The 23,455-nt window shown below is 29.4% G+C and overlaps 1 protein-coding gene across 1 annotated transcript; it reads right to left on the reverse strand.

The window, feature by feature from the left end:
* Window positions 1-7,007: 7,007 nt before the first annotated feature.
* On the reverse strand, window positions 7,008-8,064 carry LOC136074271 (piggyBac transposable element-derived protein 3-like). Its single transcript, XM_065786576.1, has 2 exons — window positions 7,940-8,064; window positions 7,008-7,803 (listed from the first exon to the last, which is right to left on the reverse strand). The coding sequence occupies exons 1-2, from the start codon at window positions 8,062-8,064 to the stop codon at window positions 7,008-7,010; spliced, it is 921 nt and encodes a 306-aa protein (XP_065642648.1).
* Between the last annotated feature and the right edge of the window lie 15,391 nt (window positions 8,065-23,455).

Genomic DNA, 23,455 nt, shown 5'->3' on the forward strand with positions numbered 1-23,455 from the left:
AGTATTGATAAAAAGATTGTTTATTATCAATCAGAGGTGTGAGGTTGATGACATTGATTTTTCTGTACATTTATGTCAAAATAATAAGGTGCAACTATTTTAATAAACTATAAACAACATTTAATATAATATAAAGAAAAATATAATATAAATAAACAACATTTCGTTCCAATTAATTTTAAGTTTAAACAATTTATTATTAATAACTAGTTTTAAATAATTAACCATGTAAAAAAGGTAAATATAAATAATATAAGTTATTATAGTATTTATGTAATAAAAAAGTAATAAAATTATTAACAAATGTCTTAAAAATACAGGAGAAATTATAAATTAACATTATGTAAAATACAAGAAGAAATGTATGTTGCTATCAATCGCATCTTAAATAGTTTAGCCAATTAAATTTTTATAATTTTCTTAATTAATTTATTTTTATAATTTTCAAAATTAATTTATTATATAGCAAGATTTCTTCTTAGTTGATAAGTTTAACAAAGATAATTGGAAATCATAATTGTGTACAAGAAACAGGAAAGTAGATATACATGAAGCAAGTCCTAATATTTGGAACAGGTATAGCTGCTTTGATTTTGTAGAAGTTGTAAAATCTGTAAGTTTGAATTCTCCTACTTCTATTTTCTTCTGTAGTTTTGTAAAAAAACCTTAAAGCAATTTTTAAAATCTATTATGTTTAATTAAGAATGAAGTCTTAAATATTTTTTTTTTTAATTATTTAAGATTATTTAAGTTAATTATCTTATTGTAGTTTATTTGAATTACTAATAAGGCAGTTCAAATAATGTTTTTTTAAGACTCTTTAACTTCATAAGACTTTTGTGACATTTTTATCAACCCTTCCCCCTCCCTGCTCCCAAATGTGGTGGACATTATTAAATAATAAAATATATCAGTTTGCAATTTTTTGCAACATAATTTCTAATATTGATAAGAATATAAATTAAAAGTTTTTTTGTCCATTTAGCTAACCGCCTTCTTTCCCTGTAAAATATTTGGTGACACTTTCTAATAACCCCTACCCCCTAAGACTATTGCATATTATTTGAACAGCCCCTAAAGGATCTGAAATAGCATAATTATTATCAGTGATAATTTTAAAGCTTGTTAGAATAGTTCTCTAGCATCATAAAATTTTCTCCCTCACTAGCTCACAAACACAGATACTAAAAAACGCAACTAAATACTTTTTATTCTAATATTTATTTAACAAGTTTTTACAACAAAGAGAGCTGTTTTAAATATTTTAAATAATAAATTTAATTTTAAATAATTATTTACTACATACATTTTAAACTTGAGAATTTAGATTATAAAAACACAAAAAAAGTTCTTTTTCGTATTTGTCATACATTATGCGTGTTCTTATTCGAGTGAATGTAAATTCTTTAATCCCAAGTTTTTTAACATTTTCTTAAGTTATTTTATCAATGTCACTTTCAATTAGTACACTCTCCTTAATAAATGACTTCTTTTGTCCATTTGTTTCAAGATATATCTATTTTTGCAGATTTGTTTTCTGTATCAAACTCCTTAACACATTATGTTATATATATTACATATATATATGAAATACATATATATGCATCTATAAGAATTTAAATATTTTCTAATTGAGCCTGCTTTTGTATTCTTCAGCCTGTTGAATATATTTGCTTTCAATTGAATCGAGTCTTTTTTCAAAACCAATTCTTACATCATCAGTAGCACCAACTTCTATTAAAAATCTTCCAACATCTTTAACTATTGAGTAAACTGATTTAGGTTTACACCCACTATTAGAACCAGTCATTTATTCAGTAAATAATTAAAAATTTTTTTTGATGTTTACTGCAAATGTATTTTTATCTGATTCATGTACAGGTGTTGCATAGCCATCTGATGAACTTTTATCTGTTCCATCAGAAAAAAGTTCATCCCCATTTAAAGATGATTCATTGTCTGAATCTGTGACACAATCATTTTGATTATTGGTAGGCTAATCTACAGCTTTTTTTAATTGATCTATATATGATTCATAAATAAATGATTTTTGAATACCAGCTTGAGTTTTGAGGTGAGTCGGAAAGCCGTATACTTTTTGGGTGAACTTATAATTCTTTGTCTTTTTCCAGCGAATTTGTTAAAGGTAAAATAGAATAAAATACTTTAAAATTAAAATTAAGTTACTTGTATAGTATTTACATTATGACATAAATATAAATAAATATCGTTAGATTAAACATATATCCACTTTTTTGGTAAAACGAGTTAGTAAAATAAATTCAAACTTTTCAAACCTTTTCGAAACTTTTTTTGAAAATGTAAAATATGGACATGTTTCTTTTGGGCTTTCACCCGTCGAGTTTATAGTTAGATAATTTTGAATTAAAAAAATACATGGTTGCTGCATATGATATTATAATAAAATTTATTTTTATAGTAATATGATCAATTATTAACGTTTTTAATAAATTTAACATATGATTTTCAAGCAAATAGAGACATACTTTATGAACAAATTTAAGATGCTGTGGCATATGGGAAGCACAACTTTATCACAGCGGTCAACAGAGTATTGTCTATAACTGTAATAATCCTTGTTTTTACTTTCTTTTTTCAAATCTAAACTTTTTTTCTCTTAAGCCATATACAATAACACACATATACAATAATAATAAACCATAAACAATAGATGCTGCACTTTTATTAGAAAATAAATAAACTCGTCTCACATGATCTGGGATGTTTTTTACTACTTTTAGCTGCGCGGACACTGCTTGTAATTCCTATTTTTATTTATTTTTTGGTTGCTTTTTGTTAGGAGATTTTTCAGATATTCTAAACAACTTGAAAGAAAACTTATAATAAATTATTGATTGATAAATTTTTTCTTTAAGCTATAGCAAATTATTAATTAATAAATTTAAAGTTTAATTAATTATGACATACATAAAATCTGCATCGTGGTTTGGAATTGAGTTATGCGTGTCTTCACCTGAAGTAATATTTGTTGATAAACAAGATATATGTATATGTATAATTGTATATATGTATAATTCACAAAATAAACAATACATCATGTTTGTATTAAACATATTTTTTTTATGTTTTATATAATATTTTTATTTTGGTTATTAAAAAACATTAACAATCATTGAATTAGTTAAAATAAGCTAAAAGTAGCAACCAGTATTTTTAGTTAAATTAGAACCACATAAAATAACAAAAATCTTTTAAAGATTTTTATCTAACATCATTTTAGCGTTTGTTTTAAGTTTTAAGTAAGCAAAATATATGCGAAAATTTTTAATAGCAGGTGTAAGTATACAAAATAAATCATAATGATAATAGTAAATTATTTTGTAGTTTCAATCAAAAGACTATAAAAAAATTAAAAATATAATAAATACAAAAAAAATATTTTCTTCGTTAAATCCTTAATAAGTATAGAGTTCTTGTTGGCCACGTCATTTTCTAAATCTGGATTATCAATTTTAGAGTTTTTAAAAAACAAAAAAATGTGAAATAAATTTTTTTTGTGTTAATATATATATATATATATATATATACATACATATATACACAGGGTGGGGCAAAAGTCCCGCTACCATTTTGATTTCCTATAACTTGGTTCAAAGAAAAGATAAGTAAGTTTAGTTCTCATAAAAAGTTTATTTAGGCTTTACATTTTTTTGGTTATGATTGGAAAAATTATATCAGTTAAAATTCGCTATGCAACTCTCGGCTCTTTTTAAGGCATTTTTCATGACATCCTGTAACATTTCAGGGTAAATTTCCTCAATTTCAGGACGAATATTGTCTTTAAGATGTTTAATTGTTTAGGGCTTATTCACATAAACTTTTAATTTTAAAAAACCCCAATTTGAAAAAGTCTGGTTCTGTTAAATCCGGAGATCTAGCTGGCCATGCTAAATCGCCATTTCGCGAAATTAGTCTTCGTGAAAAAACGTCATTCAATAATTGAATTGTTGAACGCGCTGTGTGTGCTGTGGCCCCATCTTGCTGAAACCGCTAGTCCTCTAAACCTTGTTCTTCCATTTCAGGCACAAGAAAATTTCGAATCATGTCTTGGTACCGTTCAGCAGTAACAGTCACTTGAACACCTTGTTATAAAACTGGAGCGTCTACACTACACATTGCTTAAAACGAAACTGATCTAAACGCCACATAACCAAGACGTCACATAACCAACAAACTTTTAGTAACTGTTTAAGTCTTGTGAAACCCTTATTTATGGTTTATGCTCCAGATAAATAAATTATTCGCTAACTCAAACTTCTTTTTTGGTCTTCTAGAGGTTTGAGTTATCAGGAGTTCACTGTGTGTATGTGTATATATATATATCTATATATATATCTATATATATATCTATATATATATATATATATATATATATATATATATATATATATATATATATATATATATATATATATATGTATGTATGTATGTATATATATATATATATATATATATATATATATATATATATATATATATTTGTGTGTGTGTGTATGTGTGTATATATACCAGATCTTTAAGTATGAAATGAGCGCTTTTTTTCCAAAACAAAACACTATTATAAAAGTGAAAAAATTAAGTTAAAAGTAAAAAATATTTTATTTAAAGTATTTGCCATTGCTTTCTACACATTTTAATCACCTTTCTGGCAACTTGTGGATACCACGCCAATAAACTGTTCGTTTTTTAAGGTAAACCATTCGTAGACCCATTTTTTGACTTTTTCGTAGGAATTGAAGTGTTGCTCATTCAATGCGTGTTCTATCAATGAAAACGAATGGTAGTCGGAAGAAACTAAGTCCGGTAAATACGGCGGGTGAGGTAACTCTACCCAGCCAAGTGATGTTATCGTTTCCTTGACCGCTTTTGCTGCATGACTCGGAGCATGCAACAAAATTACCTTTCCGTGTCTTCTGGCCCATTCTGGTCATTTTTTTTAATTAATGCATGGTTCAAATTGACCATTTGTTGTCGGTAGCGTGGGTATCAATTTTCGCCAGGTTTTAGAAGTTCATGATACACCACTCCCTTTTGGTCCCACCAAACACAGAGAATTATCTTTTTTCTGAACCAATCAGGCTTTGCAGTCAATGATGATGATTCTCCTGGATTTACACATGACCTATTGCGTTTGGGATTCTTAAAATAAATCCATTTTTCATCACCAGTTACAATTCGATGCAATACTAACTTCCTTTCGTGTCGTAACAGCAACAATTCATATGAAATATTTACGCTTTTCCATCTGCCTGTCATTCAATTCATGTGGCACCCATTTCCCGCACTTTTGAATCTTTCCCATAGCTTTTAAACGGTCAGAAATTGCTGGTTGTGAAGCATTTAAAATTTCTGCCATTTGTTTTTGACTTAAAGTGTCATCTTAATCCAGTATTGGATTCTTGTGTCTTCAAACTTTTTTGGTGGTCTTCCACGTTCTTTATTTCGCACATCTAAATCATTATCTCTGAGCCGTTGAAACCATCTTTTGCATGTTGCTTCCTACAGAGCATGGTTACCATAAGCTTCAACAAAAATAATTTGATGCGATTCTGCAGCACTTTTCTTTAAATGAAAAAACAAAAAATTAGTGCTTTCCTAGTCACCATTTGGGTACAGATCTTACAATTTGATGACATTAAAAATATGGCATCTTGTTTAAAAGATTTACTCAATGTTCGACTAAACAATGTTCTGATAATATGCTACAGCAACAAAAACGAAAAAAAGTTAAGGCCCGTTCACAACAAATGTTCTCTATCAATACATTTGTATCTCGACGCTCACTTCATGCTTATAGACCTGGTATATATATATATATATATATATATATATATATATATATATATATATATATATATATATACATACACCGAGGGTTGATATATATGTATAAATAAATATAAATATATATATATATATATATATATATATATGTATGGAAATATATGTATAAATAAATATATATATATATATATATATATATATATATATATATATATATATATATATATATATATATATATATATATACATATATCAACCCTCGGACTTAAGAAAAATAAGGTCGGCAATAGTTTGCCGATCTCAATCTTTTTGAGGTATCAGGTCGGGAAAAATTATTTGATACAAAGGTCAAGCCACAAAACATAGAAAATTGAGGTCGGCAAAAAATTGCCCACCTTAAATACTTTCAGGGCAGCAGTTAGGTCGGCATTTTCAGTTCCGACCCTATTCCGAGGCTTGATGTGAATATGTGTGTATATATATATTAGTTATATATTGCATATTTTAGTTAGCATTATGATATCCAATGATTTAGGGGGATAGGCAATGCTTTAGTACTAATTTAAGAAGAATCCGCAAGGGAGTTTATTTTTTTTTTTAACCCTTTATTGTTCACTATGTGAAGACATTGAATAAAAAAATATTCCTTTGGCAAAAAACATAGTTTTATATCATTAATTGCAAATCAGAAATTTTTTTTTTGCTACCATTAGTAGTTTTCAAATGGCAAATGACCGCCATTTGGCGGTTATGAACCGTTAAGGAAAAATCACAAAAAAATTATGTTTCAATAAAGAAGCCTTAAACAAATCAAAATAATTACTTTACATGAAAAGAATAAAAACAATTGTTTTTTTTTGTTTAAACATAAACAAATGTTGCATTTTTTGCAAAAAATTCTGCTGTTCCAACCTTACATAGGCGACAATTAAGTTTTTTCTCACGATGTTCAGGCCAATGATTTAAACAATCAAGCTGAATATCTTTATTTGGTAAAGGAATTCAATTCTTTCGCTTTTGTGGTGTCACATCCTTACACAATATTCTTTTAGATTGCCTGCCAACTGCCACTAGGGGTTTCTCTGCATAAGACAAGCTAGATGCAATTTGTGTTGTAAACTGAAGTAATGTCAGCTGTTTTTTTTTAGCAATATTTAATTTATTGCAATGACGCCTGTAAATCAACCAACCATTAACTTTACAAATGTCAATGCAGTGAAACAATATTTTAATGTACCACCGCTTGGTTTTAATATTAGTGCGATAAGTGAAATCAACATGTCACATAAATCTACACCTCCCATGCATTGGTTATATTCTTTTACTACTAATGGACAGTTTATGTTGACAAAGTTTTTTTCAGTGCGATTCCATCTTTTAACATCTGATATTGAATCTGGATCACAATATGTTGAGCATAAATTGACACATTTATTATCGTAACATCTGGTGATTATTATTCCTGAATCAATATCACATTTGTATGCATGGCTTCCTCTTCCTTTTTTTCTCATTTCACTTTCAGTTGGTAAACAACACCCTTGCATTCTATCATTTCTAATTGTTGCTGTTGTAAGAATGCCTAATATGTTCAAATGTAAACATAAATCAAGACTGCAAAACCAATTATCAAAGCAGAGCTTAAAGTTTTGATTCTTTGGTAAGGATTCTATTAATCGTTTCACAACATATGAGCCGTTACATTTTTCAGAGCCAATTGCTGCAGCACCAGTATATAAGAAAAAGTCATATATAATTCCTGAAATTCCACTACGAACAAAGTTTTTGAAACCCCACTTCACTGGTTTTTTAGGATTGTATTGCCTTATTCCACTATAACGAGTTTTAGCTGGAATTATTTGCTCGTCAATAGAGTGCCCAGTTTCTGGTTCTATAGAAAGACAATTTTGACGAACATGATCTAGTACAGGTAGAATTTTATAAATTTTGTTATGTTTATTAACTGGATCATTAAGTCTTGAGTTATCAGCTGCATGTAAAAATTCTTATTTTTTTATATCGAGACAAAGACATGAGATCAGCTATTTTAGGATATCGCGTCTCCGTTGACCAATACATATAATATGCTGGCAATTTGAAAATAGACATGTACATTTGTATTGCAATAAACTGCTTCAATTCAGTTTCTGTTACATTAACAGATTTAGAAGATATTTGAACACTGTAAAGATTTGTTTGTTCAGCAAGTAAGGTAAACAAAGTATCTTTCCAAAACATTTGGAAATATATCAATGGGGTAAAAGTATCAACATTGTTAGGTGGAAGACTAAATTCACGACCAGAAAAAGTAGTCTCTTATATGTGGTCTTTTATTACACCATTTATAATTATGAGTTATTGACTTTGGTAATGTGGATGAAGAAGTTTTCTCATTTGTATTTGGCTTATCTGGAGTTGTAAATTCAATATTAATTTCATCTTCCAAAATAATATCTGCAGTCATACATAGCTCTTCTTCACATATACTTATCTCATCATTTATATGGGTAACCAAAAATAGATTATTATCGTCCTCTTCATCACTACTAAGTTCAAAATCTGAAAGCTCTAGACTCTGAACCTGGCTCCAAAATATATTGAATAGCTTCATTTAAGTCATAGCGTATTTTGCTTTGTTTATTCATTTTATTATCTAAATGAAACTGTGATTTATAGAAATGTGATTTATAGACAACAACATATGTGTAATTATTTATATGGTTTTTTTACTCTATATAAGTTATTATTTTCTTAATAAATTTTTTTTTCTAAATTGATATTAAAATAGTTGTTACAAAATATGTAAATAACACGATAGAGAAATTTTATTTAACTTTAAAATTATTTATTAGTAATGCATTTTGTAAAAAATTTTTTATTATCATATTTTGTTTTAACTGTGTTTTTGATAGGTTTTACCATAAAAATTACAAAATAATGAAGAATAAAGTGTATCTAACATTTGATAATAACTATGTGTTTCTTTAACATCAGTTAGATGTTTCTAAAATAATAGTAATGTCTTTCTAATATTTAATATCTGTAAGAGTTAAACCAAAACAGTTTTATGTTTGAACCAAAAACGAATCGCCGTAGTTCATAACAGCCAATTGGCGGAATCAAAATAACTGATGAGATATTGATCACATAAACAAATATTACAAACTTGGTTGCATACAAAAAATTAAATTCTAGGTTTCAACTAATAAATAAACTAAAAATATTATTATTAAATTTAGTAAATCCAAGTATACAGGTCATTCAAAAACATGTAACTTTTGAAGTAAAAACCTCATAACTTTATCGACCTATTTCATAATATCCAATTGTTCAGTTTCGCATAAGTTTATTGCAAAAAAAGATCGTAGTAGGCTAGGATTTTATGAAAATATTTTCCAAATCTATCAAAATTCATAGTACTTGTCTGATTTGGATTTAAAAAAGAATGCCGCCATTTGGCGGTCCTATCCAATAAAGGGTTAATTGAAAACTCTAATTGAACACATTAAAGGCTTTGGGTTAGGCCCAAATTATACTCTGAGTTTATGGGATCCCTGACCGGACATTATCTACTCTAACCCTATTCTTAACCTGTCCCAACCCTAACCTTTAAATGCATGTAGTACATTTTGTGTGTTTTCCCAAATCAATCGATACATGTACTACTCCTTGCATGGTCTTCCTAATTCTGTCTATATAAATATATATACACTCTGAATGATCTAAATAAATCATTTGATAAAATAAAAATAAATAAAAAACAAAAAAATAAAGAACATAGTACGTGTGAGGTAAAGGGGTTGTCAAAACTTGAGTGTTTGCATGCAAGGGTATTTTTAAGACAGCATGTAATTTACCTTTTATTCTGTAACAATTTTTGACCGTGAAGACCCTTTTTTATAGCTAAATTTAAAATTTTTTTTTTTTTTTATAAGTAAACAAATCCATTGAAACTGTAAGGTGGTCCTTTAAATTTGGATGTGTTTAATTGGTATCCGGGTTACCCCATGAAATTTAAAACACTATTTAGCGTATATTTGTTTAATGCAAAAATAAACAAAAAAAGAAATAATACTTCTAATCTAATCTCTTTTTTTACTTTGCTTCGAAAAATACAAAAATTTCTTTGATGAGCCAGCCAAAGTACTCAATGAATTTGTATTAATCTAAAACATAAAATAAAAATTCAAAACAAAAACGTAGCTAATTTAATTCCAATAACTAACTTAATTTTATTTAATTTTCTCAGGTTCGAGAGTGGTCTATTAAATAAAACTTTCTTAATTAAAATTTCTGTCTGTATAATAAAATAGATATAAATAAAGATTTTCATAATATACTAACTTTTTTGTTAATTAAAAAATAAGAAATATCTAATAAGTGGATTAGGATGGTCCAAACAGTTAGAGGGGCTGAAACGGAAATTGAGTCGGGATAAAGCAGCTAAAATCAAAGCTTAAACGGAGTAAAAAGCACTAAAAATTTTAGATAGTTAATGGGCTCCTCTTACATCCCGCCTCTCTCAGACGCTATATATATATATATATATATATATATATATAGTCACGAAATGACTTTTCAATCGAACCTCTTGTCCAAAGAAAACCCTTTGGAGGTTTAAGAGTACACATGTGTAGAATTAGAATTTTAGCAAAAAAATAATTAACTAAAAAATTCCGGGAAAAACCTGCAAACAGTTTAGAAACCGTTTTAAAAGAACAAGGTGTGCGTCATTTTTCAAAATGCCTAACCAAGCAAAAACTCATGAAGACAACAGGAAAACTGTCTGTTTTCTCTGTATGAACAAAGCTAACAGGCAGCTGACTGATTTTATGATTAAACGCAGTCAAGAAATTTTGGGCCAAAGAATCAACTTTGAAGACCAAAGAGTACCAATTGGAATCTGTGAAAACTGTCGAGTAAGTCTCAAAAGAAAAGGTGAAGGGAGAGATGTCCAACTTCCTTCTTTGCCAGACTATCAAAACATAAAGATCCGTCCTGCAACAAGAGAATCAGCATGTGATTGCTTGATTTGTAGTGTGGGAAAAGCAAAATTCAGAAGCCCTCAGATAAGTGGAGCAACAAACACTGCCAGTCAGCTTATAGAACAGCCAATTGTTGAGAAAATATGTTCAATATGCTTTTCATTGATAGAAAGAGGCATTCCTCATGTCTGTACTAAAGCAATGTTACGACAGAACTTACTCGAAGTTGCAGAAAGGACAAAAAAGCAGCAGAAAGAGTGGCTGTTTCTGAATTGCCACAAAGTTCCTTCCACCCAAGGCACTGTCCGTCTCAATCAAGGAGTAGGAAGACCCTTTCCAGTAACTCCAGGTAATAACTGTACTTTTTAAACAAGAAAAACTTTTGTCAAAGGGCATAGCAATAAAATATACACTATGATTTTCGGAAATGATACAATGGTAACTTTCTGTGATTTTTTGCAGGTCCATCGCGACAAAGAGAATTATTTCCTTCATCTACAACCACCTTGACTGCACAACATTTAGTACAAGTTCAAAACCAGATTGGTCTTTCAAATAGAGGAATGAATATGCTTGCTTCAACTCTAAACAAAGTAGTTCCACAGCGTGTTGTGAAGAAAAATTTCAGAGAAAAGTTTGAATCTCTTGGAAAGCTTCGCATCCGGCTCCATTCGTTCTGATTTTGAAGGCTTGCAAGCAGCCGGTGCCCAAACAAAAAAGGCAAGGGACTTTCAAAATGTTGTTCACCAGCCAATGATAAGACTTTCTGATGATACTCTTGTCTTAGATTTTATTCCTCCTATGGAACTTCACCTTCTTATTGGTGTTTTGAGCCACCTCTTTGAGAACCTCTGCCAGGTTTGGCAAATTAGAGATGAGTGGCCAAAGATGATCAACATTCAACAACAACCTTTTCATGGAGGACAATTTGCTGGCAATGAGTGTAGAAAGCTTTTGAGAAATGTTGACTCACTTCAACAACTTGCAGAGAAGCATGCTTGCTTTTTGGCATTTCCATTTATTGAAACCCTCAGAAAATTTGATGCTGTTGTTCATGCCTGCTTTGGGAATACACTCCAACAGAACTACTGTGAGCTTATTGAAGAGTGTAAAGCTTCCTATCTCAACCTTGCAAACACAAGTGTTACCCCCAAAGCACATGCTGTTTTCTTCCATGTGACACAGTTTATTGATCGCCACAACCACTCTCTGGGCATCTTTTCTGAGCAAGCCACAGAGTCACTTCACCACAACTTCAGTCTTCATTGGCAACGTTTCTAGAGGCCAGCCATCCATCCAGATTATCCCAGAAAACTTCGAAACTGTTTTATCGAGTTTAACAGTAAACATTTATTTTGATTTCTATTTGTGGAAGAGACATTTTGAGTTCTTAATTACATATGCTATGTAAGAGTTTATTAAAGGCTTGCTTCTTAATCAATTGAGTAGAATAATCTCGTATAAGTATCTAGAATCATTAATGTTTTTCACAGCTTGAATTTCAAAGCTGAAAGTAGAAAACTGTTTGTCTTTCAAGAATAGTTTGTATGTGTTTTTTTTGGTTTTGCTTTGTTTAGAGTTGCAAACACATTATATGTTGAAGAAATTTATATGTTATAATAGAGAACAAGATTTTTTTAAAGAAATTATTTTTTTGTAAAACTTTTATTCTGAGCAATAAAATTAAAAACTTTAAACTGATTTTTCTTTCTCGGACGATGATGAAAGATTTCAAAACCAACTCTAGTGTTATTCTGCACATGTGTATCTTAAACCTCCAAAGGGTTTTCTCGGGACAAGAGGTTCGAATTAAAAGTCATTTCGTGACACTGTGCAGGCTTTAGAAAAGTTTCAGAAAGAATTTGCAAGAGAATTATGCATCTGACTAGTTAAAGCTATGCCTAGACGTGTTCGCGCATGTTTAAAAGTTTTTACAAAAAAGAAAAATTTTACATTTTTTCTTTTGAAAAAACTTTTTTTTTAATTATACTTATAAAACCACTGTTAATAAAGTTTAAAGCAATTTACATTATTAATTTTTTTGTTTGCTTGGAATTTTCAAAAAACATAAAAAAATTATATTTAAAATTATCTGATATATTTATGCAACGCACTGCATATATATATATATATATATATATATATATATATATATATATATATATATATATATATAAATAAATATATATATAAATAAATATATATATATATGTATATATATATATATTTATATATATTCAGGGTAATTCACACCCTGATATATATATATATATATATATATATATATATATATATATATATATATATATATATATGTATATACTGTATGCAAAAACAATAGTGGTACACTTATAATTACAATTTTAAAGATTACATCAAAAAAATGAGTTGCCCGTTAAAATATTGAAGAGGTTTTTTTTAGATATCCTATTGAATATTGTTTTAAAAACTTATTTGTGTATTCGTGAATTAATTGCTTTTCAAGCATATTGAATTTACACAACTGATCTAATGATGCAAAAAATTGACTTCAAAAAAAAATAATACTACGGTTCAAAAATAGTGTCAAAATTGGTTAAAATTCGTGGAAATTCGTATCGTAATGCCTCCTTTAGCCTTGATGGCCTTATCTAGACGATTTGACAAAGAGTTGATCATTGAGCTGAGTCTCTTCTGTTGTTATATTATCCATGCCCTCATCATAGCTTCTTTCAAGTTGTCTTTGTGTCTGAATGCTCGCTGGCGAATTTTGCTCCCCAAAATATACAACAAGTTTTCTATTGGATTTAAGTCCTGACTTCGGAGATTGCCATTCCAAAACATTGATGTTCTTTATGTCAAAGTACCTTTATTTCCTTAACTGTATGTTTTGGATTGTTATCCTGCTGGAGTATGAAATCGCTTCTCATCCTCAATTTTTAAGTATATGGTGCAAGTTAGCCTTAAGAATTTTACGATACATTGAAGCATCCATTTTGTTTTCAATAACCATCACATTTACTCCTCCATGGATTACACTACCTCGCAAACAACTCAATTTATAAGCTTCTACTTTTTTCGCCATGCTTTTGTCATCTGACTCCATCCGATGAGACAAGATGGTATTTTGACTTATCTGACCACAAATTTTTTTTTCAATATGACATCAGCATTTTCAAGTACTTCGATGCAAATTCCTATCGACCTTTTATTTGTTTAGAAGTTAAAAAGGGTTTATTTCGAACCACTGTACCTCTATATCCTTGTTCTCTTATTCAATTTCTGATTGCTTAAGGAGTCACTCAGATGTTACAATCTTCTTGAATTTTTAAAACTAATAAAACAAATCTATTTTTCTTCACATTAATAATGACATTATTATTTCGATCAATTGCACTAGTGGTCTTGCGTTTTCGTTCTCCACCAACCGCACTAGCAACGGTTTCAATCAGGTTATGCTTCTTAACAATTGAGAAAATGAAGTTATGTATTGACACAAATAGCATCAGTGTTTTGGAATGGCCGTCTGGACTTGAATCCAATAGAAAACTGATGGTATTTTTTAGACAGAAAAGTTGGCAAACGAGCATTTAGACCCAAAGACAACTTGAAAAAGAAGCAATAATAAGGGCATGGGATAATATAACAACAAAAGAGACCCAAAATTTGATCAACTCAATACCAAATCGTGTAGATGATGCCATAAAGGCGTAAGTCCTACTCGATACTAATTTTCATGGAATTTGATCAATTTGTCATTATTTTGAACTGTACGATTATTTTTTTTGCAGTCAATTTTATGCATTATTAGATCAATTGTGTAAAATTCAATAGGTTTGAAAAGCAATTAATTTACCAGTACACAAATAAATTAATAAAACAATACTTGATAAGATAAGATATAAACATTCAAATACTTTAACGGACAACTTATTTTTTTGATGCAATCTTTAAAATTATTATTTTTTTTAAGTGTGTGTATATATATATATATATATATATATATATATATATATATATATTTAAACACAGGTATAGATATCGATGTAGATACAGATATAGATATGTAAAGTTATATACACTATGTGTATATATTTTATACTGTTTATAACTTTATATATATATATATATATATATAAAGTTATAAACAGTATATATCAATATAAAATATAAAATTATATTTATGTAATAGTTTCATATAATTTATTTATCAGTAACTAAAGGAAAGTTATCAATTTATTATATGAATCACAAGCATGTGCTTATTTATTACAAGTGCATTTTGAAACGTTCAAATAAATGTCGATTATAAAATTAAAGATTATATTTTTCTACCTTCGATGGTGAAAATTACGTTTATTATCTGAAGAGTTTACGTTTATTATCTGAAGGAAAAATCGTAAGAGTTTTATAAGAATATTAAAAATAATTTATGTTACCTGTAAAATTTAAGACTAACAATTAACTTTAATTTTTTTAGTGAAACGAGATGTTCAAAGAAGTCGTTAAAACAACAATGGAAAAGTTTCCAATTCGCGAGATAACCGTGAAAACATTTGATATATGATTTAAGAATCATTTAATAGTTTGCTTAAATTCGACTGTAAATTTCGTTGGTCTTCCCATACAGAACCCAGTTGAAGAGCTGTATGGGCCCCGGACGGTACCCGTATAACAATGTTGGCTGGGAATGTATCTGGTAGGACTATCAAATCATATACTCTTGATTCCATTTTAAGTTTTTTAATGTCTTCGTTAATTTTCGTTTAAATTTTCTCATAGAATTTGTCTGTTTGTTTTTGTACATTGTGTGATAATTTCTCCTTGCTCATCTTAACCAAAACATTGTCTTTCTAATTTTTATTTAAACATTGAACAACAATACTATAACAATGACAAGTGAGTTTGGATAAGGTTTTACTTTTCAAGTAGGAATACTCTAATACTAGTTTCACAATCAAAAGTGATAAAAAAAGGATACAAATTTCCACTCGCGTTCATAAATTGATTTTGTGGTTCATAATAACTTCTTTTTTCTCCATACGTAAATTTGTCAGGTTTCTAAAAACCTTCACATTTGTGATTTGTACTGCGAATAGTGAGCTTTAAGTCCGCAATCAGGACATTGCAAAATATCCTTCTAACCCGTACATAGTTGCACATTTTTTGTTTAACATGCTTACTGCATGAAATGATTAGTTTTTTTCAAAAATACATATTTTTAAAGTGTTATTTGTTATTTACGTTCGTTCGGTTTACGATAGTTTACGTTACCGTTGTTATTACGTTACGTTCGTTCGTTATGGTAGTTGTTGATTACGTTCGTTCGCTATTTTTCTTTCTTCTTCAGTAAAAATTTGTCTTTGCGAATCTTGATCTTCTCTAGTAATACTTGCACTTTTAACTTATTAACAATTTGGTAATTGTGATTTTAAATTTAGAATTAGAATATTGCGATTTTGATTTAGAATGTAGTAAGCGAACATTTTTTTTTTATTTTTATTTATTGAAAAAACTTTAATATTTATACGGTCAAAAGTACTTTTGTATGCAAAAGTTTGACATAAATCTATATATATTAAAAACAGCTTAGATTTATATTTTATTTTAATTAGGAAAAGGACGTTTTCTCATTCTAAAAATAAATGTCCAGTCTGTGGATATTTATTTTTAATGATGCCATTTCACTAAAGGAAAGTCCTATTTTGGTCAAATGAAAGTTCTTTAGCAGCAGCAAATCAATTCAGATTAAAGAAAAAAAAACAGTTTTAAAAGAACATACAAAGAATAAATTATCACACTATACAAAAATATACCCGATTGATAGTTGTTATTCAGCCACAAAAACATTGGTGAACATTTAAAAGGGAAGAAACACAATTTAAAACTTAGTGTTGAGTATTATGCTCTTTTAAAAAAGGAGTTATTTTGAAGCATCCGTGCTTCCTCTTAACACTACAGTATTTCCAAAAAAAATTATGGAGTCCTAAAAAACATAGCAATAATAAAGTTTTAGATCATCAAAGTCTTGACTCCATGAGTTCTAGTCCTCAACAAATGATATTTTGATGAGTAAAACAAATGTTAACTCTAAAATTTAAAAAATATATATTTATAGAGCTGAAGTGATCTAAATATTCCTCCTGGTCATGGAGCATTATTGCTTGCAAGATTCACACAAATTTTTGAAAGAGGAACATATATATATATTATTTATATTTTGATTACATTATATTATCAAAATTACATATTTATATTTTGACTTAATGTCAAAGCTATCATATTAATGTAAGTTTGTTATATGCTATTCTTTAAAACCTTAAATTATTAAAACCTTTTTTAAAATTTTAGCTATATAAAATTATTTTTTTGCCTTTAAAAAGTTTACTGATACCAGTATTTTATCATTTTTTTTAAAAATAAAATACAAAAACAGGTTTTAGTACAAATTATACAAATGCATTAAGAAACTTTATGTTAAAACAAAATTTTATAATAGGCTTATGACGGATTGTTACAACATGGAGGGTAAACACAAGAAAATTTTAAAGAAGACAAACATAAGAGTAATTATAAGTTTTCACATTTTCACAAGTACGTTGTTTTCACATTTTTAAATGTTTTTATTAATACAAAGAGTCTATTTAATTTTTAGAGAGTATTACCTATTTAATAAAGTTTAAATATATTTAAAAGACACGCACAATTTCTTTGGATATATTTGATATCTTAAATTATTAGGCATGTTAATTTGTTCTCATCTTGAAAAAAAATATAATGTTGTTTCAAATATTTTACTTGTTTATGATCAGTTAGTATGTAATAGTTTTACATTTTAGATTCTATGACGAAGTATACTATACACGAAGTGCACCATTCTATTGGCAATATTCTGAAACATGCTCCTGACAGAAAAGATGGTGGTGGTCGTGGTGGTGGAAAAGCTGTTGAAGAGGAAGATTTTTTTCATAATAAATCTTTATGATCCCACATGAGTTGTTTTATTTATTTTTATTTGTGTCAGTCATTTTACATAAGTCAAGAAAAAGAAAAAGTAAAAATTCAAGTAAGGTTCTCCACCCAAAATGTAATACAAGAATGTTTAAATTCAACTTTAGTATTTTTGTTCCAAAATAGGCTCAAAATCTGTTTTTTCTTCGTATAAACGAAAATGTGCAATAAACGATCTTATTGGACATAAGTCCAAAAGATAGTTCATTGCACGTTATCGTTTGGACGTCTGTCAGTATTTCCAATATGAACCAAAATCGTACTTAAATTGTACGTCCAATTTTGACCGAAAATAAACGTCCAATTTGAATATACATTGTACGTTCAGATTTGGACGTCATTCAGTATTTCCAATCTGAACCAAAATTGATCTAAAATTGTACGTTCCGTCGGGACGTACAATGTATGTACAATCAACATACCCGTGCCCGATGGGAAAGACAGAAATGTTAAAACTAATGCATGAAAAGAAATTTCCCTATGCTTCAAAGTATGCTAAAAAAAGGAATAATTGCTTTTAGTTGAACATACAGCGTACACTTATTGCTGCCATTTTTATAGTTGACAACGAAAAAAAAGTAGTGCAAAAGAAAGTGGAAATCAAAACGGCGTTTTGTCATAGGGAAAAATTTCGCTTCACGCAAATATTTTGTCTTGTGAAAAACGGCCTTAAGAACACCTTAAATTAGCTCCAAAAAATAACAATAAATAAGTAAAAAAACACCGATCTCACAATTAAAACTAATTTTTAGAATATAATGAATAATACCGGTTTTTACATCCATTTAAAACAAGCATGACATCCATTTAAAACAACCATGACATTCATTTAAAACATCGTGCCCATCTATTAAAACAATCTTGACTTTCAATTAAAACATTTAACGCATGCGCAATCTCAACATTCTGTATTATTTAAAACGAAGGTTTTATTTTAATATATATTTTTATTTTTTTTATTCAATTTTTGAAAATTATTAAAATTGTTTTTTAATTTAAAATAAAATGTTTATTTTCCAAATTTTCTGAACTAAAACACGCTTTTCTAAAGCGTGTCTTAAGTCACAGTGTCACGAAATGACTTTTAATTCAAACCTCTTGTCCCGAGAAAACCCTTTGGAGGTTTAAAAGAACACATGTGTAGAATAACACTAGAGTTGGTTTTGAAATCTTTCATCATCGTCCGAGAAAGAAAAATCAGTTTAAAGTTTTTAATTTTATTGCTCAGAATAAAAATTTTACAAAAAAATAATTTCTTTAAAAAAATCTTGTTCTCTATTATAACATATAAATTTCTTCAACATATAAAGTGTTTGCAACTCTAAACAAAGCAAAACCAAAAAAAACACATACAAACTATTCTTGAAAGACAAACAGTTTTCTACTTTCAGCTTTGAAATTCAAGCTGTGAAAAACATTAATGATTCTAGATACTTATACGAGATTATTCTACTCAATTGATTAAGAAGCAAGCCTTTAATAAACTCTTACATAGCATATGTAATTAAGAACTCAAAATGTCTCTTCCACAAATAGAAATCAAAATAAATGTTTACTGTTAAACTCGATAAAACAGTTTCGAAGTTTTCTGGGATAATCTGGATGGATGGCTGGCCTCTAGAAACGTTGCCAATGAAGACTGAAGTTGTGGTGAAGTGACTCTGTGGCTTGCTCAGAAAAGATGCCCAGAGAGTGGTTGTGGCGATCAATAAACTGTGTCACATGGAAGAAAACAGCATGTGCTTTGGGGGTAACACTTGTGTTTGCAAGGTTGAGATAGGAAGCTTTAAACTCTTCAATAAGCTCACAGTAGTTCTGTTGGAGTGTATTCCCAAAGCAGGCATGAACAACAGCATCAAATTTTCTGAGGGTTTCAATAAATGGAAATGCCAAAAAGCAAGCATACTTCTCTGCAAGTTGTTGAAGTGAGTCAACATTTCTCAAAAGCTTTCTACACTCATTGCCAGCAAATTGTCCTCCATGAAAAGGTTGTTGTTGAATGTTGATTATCTTTGGCCACTCATCTGCATTTTGCCAAACCTGACAGATGTTCTTAAAGAGGTGGTTCACAACACCAATAAGAAGGTGAAGTTCCATAGGAGGAATAAAATCTAGGACAAGAGTATCATCAGAAATTCTTATCATTGGCTGGTGAACAACATTTTGAAAGTCCCTTGCCTTTTTTGTTTGGGCACCGGCTGCTTGGAAGCCTTCAAAATCAGAACGAATGGAGCCAAATGTTCGAAGCTCACCACTGTGATGAAGATTCTTTGACTCAATGTCACACCAGGTGCAAGGGTGTGCATTAGAGTGAGATTGCAAGCCACAAATTATGTTAGCAAGCTTCATGTCGCATGACAACACAAAAGACATTCTCTCTAAACACAGTTTAACCAGGATTTGTTTGACATTGTCATAGTTTTCAGAGACATTTTCTGAACCCGCCTCCACCATCTATCCCCACCTTAATAAGCTGGTCTGACTGAGGGCCTCTGACTTCAGCAACAGTGTTTTATTAATGCCTCCATGTGATTGCAGTACACCAATAAATGATTAGACTCATGGCTAGTGCTTTTGGATGTATCAGTAATTTCTGAGGTGACAAAGAGGTCAGAAAGTTGCTTTCCAAGAGATTCAAACTTTTCTCTGAAATTTTTCTTCACAACACGCTGTGGAACTACTTTGTTTAGAGTTGAAGCAAGCATATTCATTCCTCTATTTGAAAGACCAATCTGGTTTTGAACTTGTACTAGATGTTGTGCAGTCAAGGTGGGTGTAGATGAAGGAAATAATTCTATTTGTCGCAATGGACCTGCAAAAAATCACAGAAAGTTACCATTGTATCATTTCCGAAAATCATAGTGTATATTTTATTGCTATGACCTTTGACAAAAGTTTTTTTTGTTTAAAAAGTACAGTTATTACCTGGAGTTACTGGAAAGGGTCTTCCTACTCCTTGATTGAGACGGACAGTGCCTTGGGGGGAAGGAACTTTGTTGGCAATTCAGAAACAGCCACTTTTTCTGCTGCTTTTTTTTCCTTTTCTGCAACTTCGAGTAAGTTCTGTCGTAACATTACTTTAGTACAGACATGAGGGATGCCTTTTCCTATCAATGAAAAGCATGCTGAACATCTTTTCTCAACAATTGGCTATTCTATAAGCTGACTGGCAGTGTTTGTTGCTCCACTTATCTGAGGGCTTCTGAATTTTGCTTTTCCCACACTACAAATCAAGCATTCACATGCTGATTCTCTTGTTGCAGGACGGATCTTTATGTTTTGATAGTCTGGCAAAGAAGGAAGTTGGACATCTCTCCCTTCACCTTTTTTTCTGAGACTTACTCGACAGTTTTCACAGATTCCAATTGGTACTCTATGGTCTTCAAAGTTGAATCTTTGGCCCAAAATTTCTTGACTGCGTTTAATCATAAAATCAGTAAGCTGCCTGTTAGCTTTGTTCATACAGAGAAAACAGACAGTTTTCCTGTTGTCTTCATGAGTTTTTGCTTGGTTAGGCATTTTGAAAAATGACGCACACCTTGTTCTTTTAAAACGGTTTCTAAACTGTTTGCAGGTTTTTCCCGGAATTTTTAGTTAATTATTTTTTTGCTAAAATATTTTGTATGTACTATTTGTAAAACAAATAACCAAAATAGACAGTTTTTTTGAGAAAGAAAAAAAAACTCTTAGTTTATTGACCATATTAAATAAGCATAAAATTAAAAACTTTAAACTGACTTTTCTTTCTCGGACGATGATGAAAGATTTCAAAACCAATTCTAGTGTACACATGTGTACTCTCAAACCTCCAAAGGGTTTTCTCGGGACAAGAGGTTCGAATTAAAAGTCATTTAGTGACACAGTGAGGTCAGATGACATACCTCGACAGTAATTGGAAAATAAACATTTTATTTTAAATAAAAAATTTTTAAAAAATAATTTTCAAAAATTGAATAAAAAAAAATAAAAATATATATTAAAATAAAACCTTTTTTTTTGAATAATGTAGAATGTTGAGATTGCGCATGCGTTAAATGTTTTAATTGAAAATCACGATTGTTTTAATTGATTGGCACGATGTTTTAAATGAATGTCATGGTTTTTTTAAATTGATGTCATGTTTGTTTTAAATGGATGTAAAAACCGGTATACACTGTATATCTATGATATGGTGTTCACATCTTATAAAAGCAGGCTTTTCTAGTCTAATGGTTTTGAAAAGTTTCTGTAACAGTGTTACTACACCAAATCTTATTCCTGTATTTGCAGATGTTAAGCTAAAATTTTTTTGTTTTTTGTTTTTTAAATTATTAAACATTGATCCAAAACTGACAATTTACTTATTTGTCATTCACTTTTATTTTTATTTTTTTTGCTTAAGGCATGTAAACAAAATTTCTAATTGTTAACATTTGTTTTGAATATGAAATTACTAACTTATTCGATAGTCCTAGAAAAACAACTTGCATGACAAAATTATAACTTTTTTTCAAAATACTATTTAAATAGTCACCACATAAAACCACATAAAACATAACTTTGATGTCAAATATTTAACATTTGTTCTCAGTTGATATTTCAATTAACGTTAACTTAAAGACAAACGTGCAATTATTTTTCATTACATACGCAAGCGGAAAGCAATTATTTCCGCCTCCAATTTGGCGGCCGCAGCCAAATTGGAGGCAGAAGCTATTGGAGGCGACGAGGCAATGTTATTGTCCAAGATAAACTTCTTTGTGTTTTTCCAAACCTGGATATTGCTATTCGCATTCTCCTTACCTTCATGCTAACAAATTTTTCTGCTAAGCTTTTCACAGCTTAGAGACTCAAAAAATAATTTTGCGTCCAAAATATTTTCTGGAGGCAGCCACCATTGGCTTCCGCCTCCCTAGTGGCGTTGGCCTCCAAAACATTTTCTCTTCGAAAAAAAACTCTAGCTGGGGCCGCCTGTAGACAGGCGGAAGCCACTGGAGGCGGATGAAAGAATATTTTGCCGCTAAAAATTATTTGGGAGGCGGCCACCGTCTGCTGCGGAAGAAAGTGAAGGCGAGAAGATTTACGCTTTTTATCAACACTGAAGTTAAGTATCGTGTAGACTGGAATATTTTTACGTTTAGTTCAGTCAACACTAAAATATACAGTAAAGTAACCAAGGTCCATGACTTAATTGGTCAAGAAGTGAATATTTTAATGTGTTAATATTTTAAAATATAAGATATATTTTTTGTTCGTGGAAGAATATTTGTATTTTTACACATTCTTCTTATTATTTAAATCATGATAAGTCTACAAAAAGATGCTCGATAAACCACTATGTTACTTCTTCAATACACATAGTTTTACATTTGAAATTGATATTTGCATTATCATTCGTTTTAGCTAGAGATTTTGAAAGATAATATATATATATATATATATATATATATATATATATATATATATATATATATATATATATATATATATATATATATATATATATATATATATATATATATATATATATATATATATATATATATATATATACATATATATATATACCTTGAGGTATTTTTTCTTGTAAAAATTGACATTTTTGATTTTCAAAAAGTTTCAAACCTAAAATATTGAATTACCTCTATAATCTCTAACTAAATATGTACCTAACA

The sequence above is a fragment of the Hydra vulgaris genome, chromosome 01 (genome assembly GCF_038396675.1).
Source record: "Hydra vulgaris chromosome 01, alternate assembly HydraT2T_AEP".
Classification (NCBI taxonomy): Eukaryota; Metazoa; Cnidaria; class Hydrozoa; order Anthoathecata; family Hydridae; genus Hydra; species Hydra vulgaris.

Excerpts from the sequence above, each read along its gene's own strand:
- LOC136074271 (XM_065786576.1), bottom strand. The coding sequence starts at position 8,064 with ATGTTTTGGAAAGATACTTTGTTTACCTTACTTGCTGAACAAACAAAT. Across the intron at positions 7,804-7,939 it reads CAGTTTATTGCAATACAAAT|ACTTAATGATCCAGTTAATA; the intron begins GTACATGTCTAT and ends TGATAACTCAAG.